General features: G+C 39.0%; 1 protein-coding gene across 2 annotated transcripts; it reads left to right on the plus strand.

Annotated features, from left to right (window-relative positions):
* Nucleotides 1–163: 163 nt before the first annotated feature.
* On the plus strand, nucleotides 164–10,969 carry me2 (malic enzyme 2, NAD(+)-dependent, mitochondrial). 2 transcript variants are annotated; one of them, XR_003671240.1, is made up of 16 exons: nucleotides 164–346; nucleotides 3,217–3,375; nucleotides 5,318–5,451; nucleotides 5,593–5,742; nucleotides 5,914–5,989; nucleotides 6,124–6,285; nucleotides 6,376–6,589; nucleotides 6,739–6,836; nucleotides 6,923–7,036; nucleotides 7,150–7,261; nucleotides 7,347–7,489; nucleotides 7,593–7,695; nucleotides 7,826–7,896; nucleotides 8,398–8,496; nucleotides 9,169–10,705; nucleotides 10,749–10,969. XR_003671240.1 is itself a non-coding variant. In XM_028413814.1 (15 exons), exons 2-15 carry the CDS (start codon nucleotides 3,262–3,264, stop codon nucleotides 9,328–9,330), a joined length of 1,752 nt encoding a protein of 583 aa, XP_028269615.1. In that variant the 5' UTR covers nucleotides 164–346; nucleotides 3,217–3,261; the 3' UTR covers nucleotides 9,331–10,969. The 2 variants fall into 2 exon arrangements, 1 of the variants encoding a protein (XP_028269615.1); XM_028413814.1 differs by having other exon boundaries at nucleotides 9,169–10,969.
* The last annotated feature ends 1,276 nt before the right edge of the window (nucleotides 10,970–12,245 follow it).

The raw sequence follows: 12,245 nt of genomic DNA on the forward strand, positions 1-12,245 counted from the left end.
GATGCGAAAATCGAAGCAAGTGAACCCGTGACTAATTAATACAAGGTAAACTGTGTGAGCCTAATTACCCTGTACCGTAATGTCGGCTTTACCACATCTTGCGCATCATGCCGTCTTTACGGTAAGCAGCAGGGAAATCCCAGCTTGTGATTGGACGAGCGACGGAGGTCTGGGTCTAAGCTGCGTCTTCTGCCGTTGTCCAACAACACTCCGCCGCATCCGTGGCTGGCTGCCGTTAAAAAAAACAAGCGGTCCAACTGCAGCAGTCATACAGCTAACATTAGGAGGAATATGCTAAACAAACAGTGACATATTCAACAGAAGGAACTATATAGTACGAGAGCAGGTAAGCCGAGTTTTCTCTGAGACGTAAAAAGTCTGTGTCATCTAAGAACTTCCCGTTTGTGAGCCAAGAGAGAGCGAGTAGGATGTCAAAATGAATGACAGCATGTAGCTCAGTCAGCAGGATAAAACCTGTTTATAGTGCTGTTTCAGTTGACTGAATATGGAGGCCTTTCTGTTTTTGGCATGCTCGCTAAAACCACCGCTCAAATAGCGGCACATGTTGTTTTGATTATAAGGTTTTAAGCTAGCAACTGTTAGCTTGAAGCAACTGTTAGCTGCATTTTGTTTGTTAGCTTGCTACTGCTGCGATTTTCTGTATTCTTGACATGCACAACTGAGTTTCTGTGTAAATACAGCAGATACAAGGTATGTTCAGTGGCATCCCTCCACCCCCACCTCAATGCAAAGGGACGTAGAAGTAGTTACTTGATAATACACACTGAAAACATAAAGGATGTATGTTTCTGTCACTGCCACATTGATTTTGTATACCATGGCCAGACACTCGTGTGATTCAAGAAACAGGGTGGAAAGGATGGAGATGTTTGTGTTGGGGGGTAGGAGAATAATAACACCTGGCAGTACAAGAGCTGTGATTAACTTGTGGCTGTTAATTTGAAGTCAGCACTCTGTAATATGGTTTAAATAGTTGTCCTTCTTCATACTGGCTTACCAGGCTATAAAAAGTTTAGACAGGAAAGAGTGTGTGTGGGTGTGATTTATAGACTAAGCAAAGGTCCTTGTTGTGTCAATGAGAGTATTACCTTTTTGTTGCTGAGTAATCTTTCGTTATTTCATTGTAGTTAGACTAAGGGGCATTGTCTTAGATACCTTTTTTGAAAAGCATTTTATTCAGCAAGCTTCAATTTATGAGTCATATTCCGGTCAATATTTGTTAGAGTTTAGAGCACAACATATAATAACACGTTCATCCATTGTATCTGAAGAAATAAAGAGCACAGTTCTCTGTGGGTTGTTTGTTGTCTGTTTTGCCTATGAACACTCTAGACTGGTGATTGAAGGGTGCATTTGCATGAGGAGTTCCAACTAATGTGTCTGGCATATGAGCAAGAATTACCTTGTTACTTGGCAGACACAAAGTGTATCAAGCAAGCAATCCGGAATGCAGGGTTTCCCAGAGCTGGCACACCAATAAAGTCTGGGAGGAACACAAAGGGAGAAAAAATAAAGGATCTCCGCTGTGTTCAAAGTGAGTTCATCAGGTGCTCATTTAGTTGGAGAAAAGGGTGGAGAGCAGAATTGGGTGTGGATAAACAGTATGTACTATGTACAGCACAAAGACTACAGTTCACAGGGGCTGCATCAAAGCTACTTACTTTGTGAATATCAAATGATTAAATATCTGTTGCTGATGATTGTTGTTGCTGTTTATACCATCTGTCACTTTGGGGTTTCCTAGGTATGCAGTTGTGAGTCATGGCCAGCAGCCAGCTGGCTATGCTTGTAATAAGCTAATGTATATGTATGTATATGTATATGCTAATGTATCGGGCATGGCATGTTGTGGTATCTTATCTTTTTTACTTTCGTTCCTCTTATCACAACTTTCCTTTTGGCTGTGTGTGGGGGATTATCACTAGATAAGCAAGAATGGTGTACTGAGAAATGGATGAGGGCAGCTGAGTGTTGTCTGTCACATTGACTGGCTTTGTCTTTGTTCTTTGTGCCACCTGAGCTCAGCTGCATGGTACTGTAGGCCATGAAGTCACTGAAATTGAATTGAATTTTTATGCCTTTTTTATTTTAAAAATTAGACATTGCTGAATGCTGACCGTTTTACACAGTTGACAGCCATTAACCTTACGTCTTGTTTTTCAAAGCAACTTGCTTACAGATATGCATGCCGTGACTATAAGGAACTAACATAGAAACAGCATTGCATAACATACTTACAGCTCTAGTTGCATTTCCTCTGGGTCTTGACATTAAGGAAGACCAACAGCAGTCTCCCTAGATGTTGTCCTTAATCTTTCAAAAAATGGATCAAAGGCAATATTTGTTGACTGTTTTGTAGGTAAAATAGTTATAGTTAAATATAATTTTAATAGTTTATATATACATACATCAGAGTAGCATTCCCCTGTTTCTGTACCCTCCACACCCCACAGCATAACACAATCTAGGAGCAAATCACATGTCACATGCATGAAATTGCTCTCACAATGATGGTACTATTCCAGGCTACCAACAGCATCTAAATGGTAGGGGCTCTCATGTGACATAAATAGAAATAGGTATAATATTTTTGGAAACCTTGTTATTACATAATATTTTGTGTTTTTATTTATGAATTTGTTTTATCCCATTTACTGCCTCAATAGTTGAAATCACTTATTACTTAATGCTGTCCAAAATGTTCCTGTGGGTTTTAGTTGGAGTGTAGCTTCTGGCATGTGATGCATCTGCTTGTCTTTCCTATCTATCCTCTGTCGTCTGTTGCGATTTATCTTGTGTGATCATGCGGAGTGCATTCTGAAGGGGATTATGACAATCTTTCAAAGCTTTATTTCTTAGATCACACACTAAATCACTTCTGACCACATCCAGATTAATGATGGTCTCTGCCATCAGGATCTGTAATCCTTGGATTGCCCATCCAGAATCAGCTATGGCACAGTATGAAACAAGACCAAACACCAAATAACCAATATAATGAGCCAGTTTTTGTACATGCTAGAAAATATTTTTTGATACACTTTGAACTGATCATCCGGCAAAACCTTAAAGCATTTGTGTTTCCCATTAGAACTACTAACAATGGCTAGCTTCTGTTGAGCCTGGATATTCAAGGTGAAATGGGCCATATGTCTGTAAACCAATAATTTACCTACTTTGTCCTCTCTCCCTTAGAAACCTTCCTCCGCTGTGGTCCTTCCATATCAGTGACTGCCTGCCATGTTGTCCAGGTTGAGAACAACCTGGTCCCTGAGGCCCTGTGTCTCTGTCTGCAGATGGGCACACACCAAAGAAAAGGGAAAGCCCCTTATGCTCAGCCCTCGCACCAACAAAGTAGGTGAATTATGACTGTGTATATACTGTATGTTTGAGCATTTAAAATTGTGTTTGGGCTCTATGTAGATGCCTTTGTTCCATGACAGGACAGTACATGACAGGATCTGACATGATTCTCTTTAGTTTGTCTACTTTTCTCTTCTATTTGTTCTATTTATTCTTACTCTTTCTATTTGTATATCGAATGTCAAAATAAAAATCCACTTAAATATGTTTTAAATACAAAAATTACATTGTTTTCCAGTTAGCTACTACAGACGTTTGTAACATGAAGCCTGAACTGCTTGATGTGATAGGATCTAACTATGCAGGGTATGCTAAACTTAACCCACACCAGCCACGCTGCACTAAATATAGATATTAGCCTTCATGTAAACTGGACTGAGGCCAGGACTCTGAAATGTATATGAAATGGATGTATATGATTTTACATGTTTATTGCAGTGTAGCCAGGTTGAAGTCAAGAGTTAAAGCTTATAGTAACTTATATTAAAGTAAAGCTGACACTAAAACAGCAAAGCAGAAATGCCTAAACCCCTTTCACTGATCAGCTGACACCATAACTTTCTCTTCTGGACATAATGGGCATGTGTGCAAGCTGACAGAACATTGCACAGGGCCGAAATCATCAACAGAAGCCCTGAATAAGGGGCTGAAGGTTTACAGGAACTCAGTGGGAAAATAAGTGAAACATCAGGGGTAATAGAAAACATACTACTGTATTGTAGTGTTCTATCAAATTTAGTTTTCTTAAAATTACATTATTCTTTATGAGAAATCCATACTAGGTTGATTTTTTTTCAATAGGCAGTAATGTAACTTAAGGCTTAAATTGTCATTTAAATTTTAAAAATGTTGTCATGGATGTCTGTAAAACTACACAGATCAAAACTAAAAGAGGACCTTGATTAGTCATTGACTGTATATGCCAGAGCAGATGTAACTTGCATCAGCAGGGTACACCATCATGACTCCTGTCTTAAACCTGAACCATGAAGGTCACAGTTTATTACATCACACAGCAAAGTTAGTGTGTGAAACTTAGGCCAAAGAATTAAAATAGTGTATTTTGTAAAGTTGGGGTGCTTAAAGAGCATAATGCCCTCATGCTACAATTGCCAATAAATAATAAATTCAAAAAGATCATATAAACCACAGAATTTATCATGACTTGTATATTAATAGATTTTGGTGCTGCATACACTACATATGTATTAAGGCATGCATAATTTTATATTTTGTAAATTAAGTTATTCTTGACTATCTGAAGAAAATAAGTCAGAACTTGATATCAGGGGTTTGCAGCTTGTTGTATTATGCTGAGAGCAACTGAGCGGTGGCACTTAGTGAAGTGAAATGCTCCATCAGCATGACTCAGCATTTTCCAGGGGAGCCCCTAGCTTTCGTCACTCTCATTACTCTCAATAATCAGCCCCGTCCCCCAGCCCCAGACACGATGGCTTCTGTGTGCTTCGCCCATATTTCACGTGGGCCCCTTAACTTCACATGCACACATATATTGCAGGAACATGAAAATACTTTGCACCCATGTCCCACCTCCCCCATTCTCTATTTGGGACTTCTCAAATGTGGGTGTTTCTGCCTACCACCTTCTCCATTGGCTTCTTTGAGGCGACTCCCCTTCTTTTGCCCATGTGCTGCTTCCTATGCACTGCTGCAACAATGCCTCCATCTGGTCTCCATCTCTCACTCAGCTGTCATTTTCTCCTGTAAAGAGTCAGGAGGTTGTCAAGGGGCTGGTAGATAGGGCAGTGCGCCCTCTGCTGACTAAAGTACGACAGGACATTTTCAGCTGCTGGAATTCTGAAATTAGTTCACTGACTACTTTTCTTTATACTATATATCTATTATAAAAATTTAGCAACACATTTTCATTATCTTCTGATTCAGTCTTTTGTGTGTGTTTTTGTCTCCATAGGGTATGGCCTTCTCCCTACAGGAGCGGCAGATGTTGGGGATTCATGGTCTGTTGCCTCCTAAAGTGGAGACTCAAGATATTCAGGCCATGCGCTTTCAGAATAATCTCAAGAAGATGACAGATCCCCTGGAGAAGTAAGGACATATTTGTTTAAAAACATTGGAAGGTGTATCCATAGAGTGATTTTGTGTATTTTATACTTTTGTAATAATATTTTTCTCCTGTAAACAGCTTACGTTTTACTCTCTTTTTAAATTATTTCCTTCTCAACACAGGTACGTCTACCTGATGGGCATCCAGGAAAGGAACGAGAGGCTTTTCTATAGAGTGTTGATGGAAGATATAGAAGAACTGATGCCAATCGTGTACACTCCAACTGTAGGCCTGGCCTGCACGCAGTATGGACACATCTTTAGAAGACCCAAGTAAGAAATTTTAGCAAATCAAAAATCATTCAACCAGTCTTTAATGTGTAGTTTGGGTGCAGAAATCAGGACCTAATATTTAAAACAGAAGAAATTGTTGTATTCCAGGCACATTATCTTTTCTCATTTAATAGTACACTGAACTGATGATGATCTTGCTTCTTTTATCAGAGGCTTGTTCATTTCCATTCTGGACAGAGGACATGTCCGCTCCATCCTGGACAACTGGCCAGAAACTAATGTTGCAGTGAGTACCTGAAAACCTCAAAAATAAATTTTTACTTAAAACATTTATTTCATCGTGAAATAGCAACTTAGTCTTCTTAGCCCCACTTTGCAGTTTTTAATGTGCTATTTTCCACCTGTTCTCTCTCTTTCTAGGCAGTAGTAGTAACAGATGGAGAGCGCATTTTAGGATTAGGGGACCTGGGTGTTTATGGAATGGGCATACCAGTAGGAAAACTTTGCCTATATACTGCCTGTGCCGGCATTAGACCTGAGAGATGTCTGCCAGTGGTGATAGATGTTGGCACGGACAATGAGGTAGGAAGCCTAAGCTTTTTGTATGTGTGTTAGTGCTTCAGTGAGTTCAATAGACAATAGAATACATGTTTATTTCATTCCTTCCATCAGACACTCCTTAAGGATCCACTTTACATGGGCCTGTATCAAAAGCGAGACCGCTCTCAGGCCTATGATGATCTGATCGATGAGTTCATGGAGGCTGTGGTGGAAAAATACGGCCAGGATACACTGATCCAATTTGAGGACTTTGGAAACCACAATGCATTCCGTTTTCTCAGAAAGTACAGGGAGAAGTACTGCACCTTCAACGATGACATACAAGGTAAACACACACAAACTCTTAACACAGCAGCACACAGCACTTCGTTTGGGATTATTAGGCAGATAATAACTGTACCTGTCAACCCCAGTCAATCATACATAAGGAAATGTTTTGTATTGTAACCATTGCTTGCTCTTCTATATTTTCAGGGACAGCATCTGTAGCTCTTGCTGGTCTTTTAGCAGCTCAGAGAGCTATTGGTAAACCCATCACTGAACACCGGGTGCTTTTCTTAGGCGCAGGAGAGGTAAACTTACAGTACATTTACATTATTAACTCAAGCATAGTTAAAGCTTTCTGTGAATACATTCTCTAAATATTTTCTTCTTATAGGCTGCCCTTGGTATTGCCAATTTGATTGTAATGGCCATGATGGAGTCAGGGATGACGCAAGCTGAGGCTAGAAATAAAATCTGGATGTACGACAAACATGGTTTACTAGTAAAGGTTAGTATATGTGATATGAGTATTAATGAACAGAAGAATACTATACAGTCCATGTCTGTGTGGCTTCCTGACTGGTCTGCTGTTGATTAATGCCTTCTGTTCTATGACTCCAGGGCAGGACACAGGAAACTGACACTAACCAGGAGGCTTTTGTCCATGACAGTCCAGGGGATGTCCAGAGCTTCTTAGATGCTGTCAGCACCATCAAACCAACAGCCATCATTGGTGACTACATCTGAAGATGTGCTTAAACACTCCTGTCATATGTTAGTATAGGCAGCGATAACTAATAACTCTGTTCTTCTTTCAGGTGTGGCAGGAGCTGGACGTCTGTTCACCCACGATGTCATCAAGGCCATGGGAGCCCTGAACGAACGACCAATCATCTTTGCCCTGAGCAACCCAACCAATAAAGCAGAGTGCACAGCAGAGGACGCCTACACTCTAACAAATGTATTTGTTCCATTGTTGTCTAACTCTCTGACATTGATCACCAATGATTTATGTGTTGTAAAATCATCCTTCTGCACTCAACCCTTCTTCCTATGCATCACAGGGTAGATGTCTTTTCGCCAGTGGCAGTCCATTTGGTCCAGTGACTCTGAGTGATGGCCGTGTCTTTACACCAGGACAGGGGAACAATGCTTACATATTTCCAGGTGTGAAAACAAATTAACAGTTAATAGACTTAATTGACACATTAACTTAACATAAACTAAACTAGGACTGTTTGTACATACATTTGTTTAAACAAAATAGCAGAAATTTAATTATATATGTGCATTTCAGGTGTGGCCCTGGCTGTGATCCTCAGTGGAGTGAGACACATCAGTGATACAGTATTCCTAGAGGCTGCCAAGGTCTGATGACATCCTTTAGTATTTCTCCATCTCTTCTTTAAACCTAAAGTTCATCATTACCTCACTGTCACCCCATCCTACATTTTCTTGCTGTCTCTGTCTTGTATGCATTTTCCCTATATGCTCATCCTAAACCCTCTGATGTCTCCTGTTCCCTCTCTTTCTAGACTCTGGCATAACATCTAACAGATAAGGAGCTTTTAAAAGGCGAACCCTGCTATGCACTTCTTTCTGTCTTGCTCTCCCTTCCCTTGCTGGGCTGCATTTAACTTTCTAACACTGATTATCGCAGTTTATTATCACAGTGCTTTCTCTTCCAGTTTTATAAACACTGTTGTATGTGTTTTCTATTCATAAGGGGAGATTGGTTTAAGTTGGGTTTATCTTTATTTTTTCAACATGAAATATGACTCTACATTAGTGTGTAAACACCAGAAACATGTTACTGATTTAATGTCGGAAATGTCATGCTTTAGAAACTAATTTTTAACCACCTTCCAGACTCTTGCAGAGCAGCTGACGGATAAAGAGCTTGAAGAAGGCCGACTCTACCCTCCGCTCTCTAACATCAGAGAGGTCTCTGTCCAAATGGCTGTCAAGGTAAGTCCCGTGTAAATAACAGTGAATCGTAAACACACACACACACACACACACACACACACACACACACACACACACACACACACACACACCCAAATAAGGCTGAAAATAAATCCAAGATATGATATTTAATATTATCTAATTAATATTATATAATATTAGCTCTTAACAGCTAACAACACTATCACTAGATATGGCCGTTATTAGCGTGCATGAAAATCACTCACCTTTTGGGTCGAAATTTGCCGTTTTGAATACAAAATAGCTGAGCTATGTGAATCGGGTAGATCTGATGAAAAAACACTTGAGAATGCAAGCACAGGACGTGAGGGAATAAAACTCACAGAAAATCACAGACTTATTGGCTGTTAGTACAAAGAAGATGCAGAGCAGTTAGACAATTATTTATTGTATATTTATTGTATATACAATATATATTTATTGTATATATTGTGTACTTGTGTATATATACACAAGTACGTTTTAAGAAGCGATTAAAAACGGGTACAGAGGAGGCCTGTCTGATGTGCAAAGGCAGATCGTTCCAAAGTTTTGGTGCTCCCTTGGACCCCCTTAGAGGGGTTGGATCCGTCTCACCTTTCGCACCCTTGACCCTGTTTTCATGCCTGTATTAGTCATTGCTAAACATTTCTCTTCTTCTCTTCACTACAGGTGGTGGAGTATGTCTATGCCAAAGGCATGGCGTTCCGTTACCCTGAGCCTCTGGACAAGAACGGCTTCGTACGCGCCACTGTCTGGAACACCAACTACGACTCCTTCCTGCCAGACACCTATGACTGGCCAGGGGTTACCTTTAGCCCAAAGACTAACTAGATATAGATTAAGATCTCGTTCAGACTTGTGTAATCAAGCTGGCTAGTGCGGAGCTGGATTGACTTTCCCCAGTCTGAACGGGGTCAAAGCCCCACACCTTCTTTTGTTTTTGTTCCACTTCACACTTGTCACGGTTTTTGTAAGATCAAATGTCGTCCCTGGCCACTTGATGCCAAGATTATATTTTCTCTCCTTACATCACAGAGCTTTAACAACTCTGCATCACATGTAAACCTGCATAGAACCAGAGGGCCACCTAGTGGTGGAAAAGTGAAGTGTGGAAATCTGGTTTAACTATTTTGCATTTAAAAAAAACTCTGTAGGGACTACTGCACCCCTGATAAAGGTTAAAGTTTCTTTTAAATAACTTAAGAACACTGTTCCCTTATAAGCAAAGCCCATTATATATTTAATGTAAGAATGATTTTCTTGTGTAAACTTAGTACAACAGAACTGTTGTTAACTTACATCGAGTTACTAAGGTATTGCTCAATTAATTCATGTTTATAATGACAACACATTTCCACATTGTTTTTTTTTTATGTCCTGTGGTTTTTTTAATTGACACCTGGTGTAAGACAGCGAGCAGAGGGTTAAGAAGTCTGGCCTTTGTGTGCAAACTAGGAGAGAAAAAAGAAAAAAAATATTTCACTCAGGGGAGAAATGATCAAATATTTATAGAAAGATCTTTTTAACAGAACATGATGAGATTCAAATAAGGGAAATGAAATGAACATTTATGTCTGAAAAGACTGATGATCTGTATCTAGGCAGCACTTGTATGTGCACTCCAGTGTGTTTTTATTTTTTACTTGGTCTAATGCTCTTACCACATTGTATTTATTTTATGTTGTTTACATGTTTTACAAAGTATGTCATGAACACTCCTTTAAGTTAAATTGAATAAGCGTTATATCCCTAACACACAAAACAGTGTGCAGTATCAAATACTTATTTAGTGAGCTTAGTTTCTCAGACACAAGAACATACATTCACACCTTCACTGCTCAAATGATTTTGCCAGGTAGCAATTAACCAATGATGTTAAACAGTTTATTATTATATTTTGTTCACGCAGCCTTGATAAGGGCATTGCAATATCTTGCATTAGTCTTCAGGTATGTTCCTGCCACAGGACTTTTTTACCACCTACACTGAAGTGCCTGCACAGTGTTAGCTGTCTTTTATGTCACTCCATGATCTATAGTTTACATTCTTTAACATGCTGTTTTAATGTAAAGTTCTAACTCTGTAATATTCAGCTGTGCAGCTTCAGGTTGTGAACACTTAAATATTACAGTTGTTGCAGTTTAGTACTAATAACTTTCTTCTTTTTTTAATTTAACATAAATTACATGTGTGTAAACCATTAACTGTCACTAAAGTGTCTGCTCATCAGTTTCTCCACATGTTGTTAGTGTCTGTATATGTCCAGTATGAGTTTGTGCTCTGTTTTGTCAAAGTGAGTGGTTCGTCTATATGATTTCATGTAAGAAAGCGTTGTTCAGTCAAGTTTTCTGAGGTTTATTTTGGTATATAGAATATTGCCTTAGTGTTTGTACGCACAGAGCAGCATGTTTGTGCTGCATTATTATACTTGATATGTTAAAACTGCAGAATAAAACTTATTTTACATTGGCACCCTTTTCAGCAGTTTTTTTAACAAATAAAATACTACACCAAACACTGTATGCTACATTAATCCCTCCAAGGAATACATGGCCTTTTCTTTATAATGTTGTGAGAAATATGAGAGCAGAGCATAAAAAACACCCTGTAATAATTTCCAAAAAAAGTGAAGGCCAAAGAATTGGCAAAAAATCAAGTAGGTTAGCAAAAAACTAACCTACACCCTTAAAGCAAGTAGTAGGAGCATGACAGCCACTTTGGGTGGAATCCCTCACATATCACTATATAAAACCATATAACTACTCATTTGTAACTGCTACCTCTAACCCTAACCCCAGGATCCACGGCCCTAACTCTAGCTGTAACCCTAACCCCTAATGCAGAGCTAGGGTAAGGTCCTTGGCCGTCATGAGACATAGAGCCTCAAGTGAGACATTTCCGTAATAGTCTCACAGAGATTTTGGTAGAGACTGCACAAGATTCATACTTTGAGCACTAACATGTAAAAACTATGGTCAAAACTTCCGTGGATGCTCCGACTGCCACCATGTTGGCAACCGCCTATGACTGAAAGCAGTATAATTATGCATAATTTTAAGTCTGAATATAATTAAAACTAGTGAATTTTATGTATAAAATCCCTATCACCAAGTATATTTTTTCCTTGATAAATGTTGTATTATGACAAATCTGTAAGATGATTCTGGTGACTTTACCCAAATTGTCAAATAAAATTCCCCAAAATTAGAAAAAATAATTGTGGCCAGGACATCAGTGTTGTAACATCAGTTTCTGTAAATTTCCAAGCACCCATTAGCAAAAGATCTGTACCTCCCCTTTATTTAATAGCCATGTTGTCCACCTTTATTAAAAATTATCCACACATGAGCACACAAGTTTCAAGATATATTCATTAGGGAGATTTATTGTGGCAGTATTAACATAGAAAACAATCCATATTTGTTTCTTTTTTTTGACATATAAACATTCAAAAATTTTCACTTCACAAAGTTCATAAGGCTTGGTTGTCCCAGAAGGGGGGGGGGGGGTTGCTGTTACTTGGGAAATTCTTTTTAATTTTTTTTTTAATTAAATCTCCCAGAGTTTCTCATTAAAAGAAACTAAATGAAAACAAACAGAAGAAAACAATTTGACCAACCAATGAAACAGTTTGACATACGACTAAAAACAACAAAGGGAACGTGCAAGATAATCTGCTACTGTACATGCCCACACAACACTGACATAATATACAGATTTTTTTTTCCTAAACCAAGTGATGTCCA

This window comes from Parambassis ranga, chromosome 9 (assembly GCF_900634625.1).
Source record: "Parambassis ranga chromosome 9, fParRan2.1, whole genome shotgun sequence".
NCBI classification, from domain to species: domain Eukaryota; kingdom Metazoa; phylum Chordata; class Actinopteri; family Ambassidae; genus Parambassis; species Parambassis ranga.

Coding starts and splice junctions, on each gene's coding strand:
- me2 (XM_028413814.1), top strand. CDS start 3,262: ATGTTGTCCAGGTTGAGAACAACCTGGTCCCTGAGGCCCTGTGTCTCT. Junction 5,452..5,592: donor ATGACAGATCCCCTGGAGAA/GTAAGGACATAT, acceptor TTCTCAACACAG/GTACGTCTACCTGATGGGCA. Junction 7,696..7,825: donor CAATGCTTACATATTTCCAG/GTGTGAAAACAA, acceptor TGTGCATTTCAG/GTGTGGCCCTGGCTGTGATC.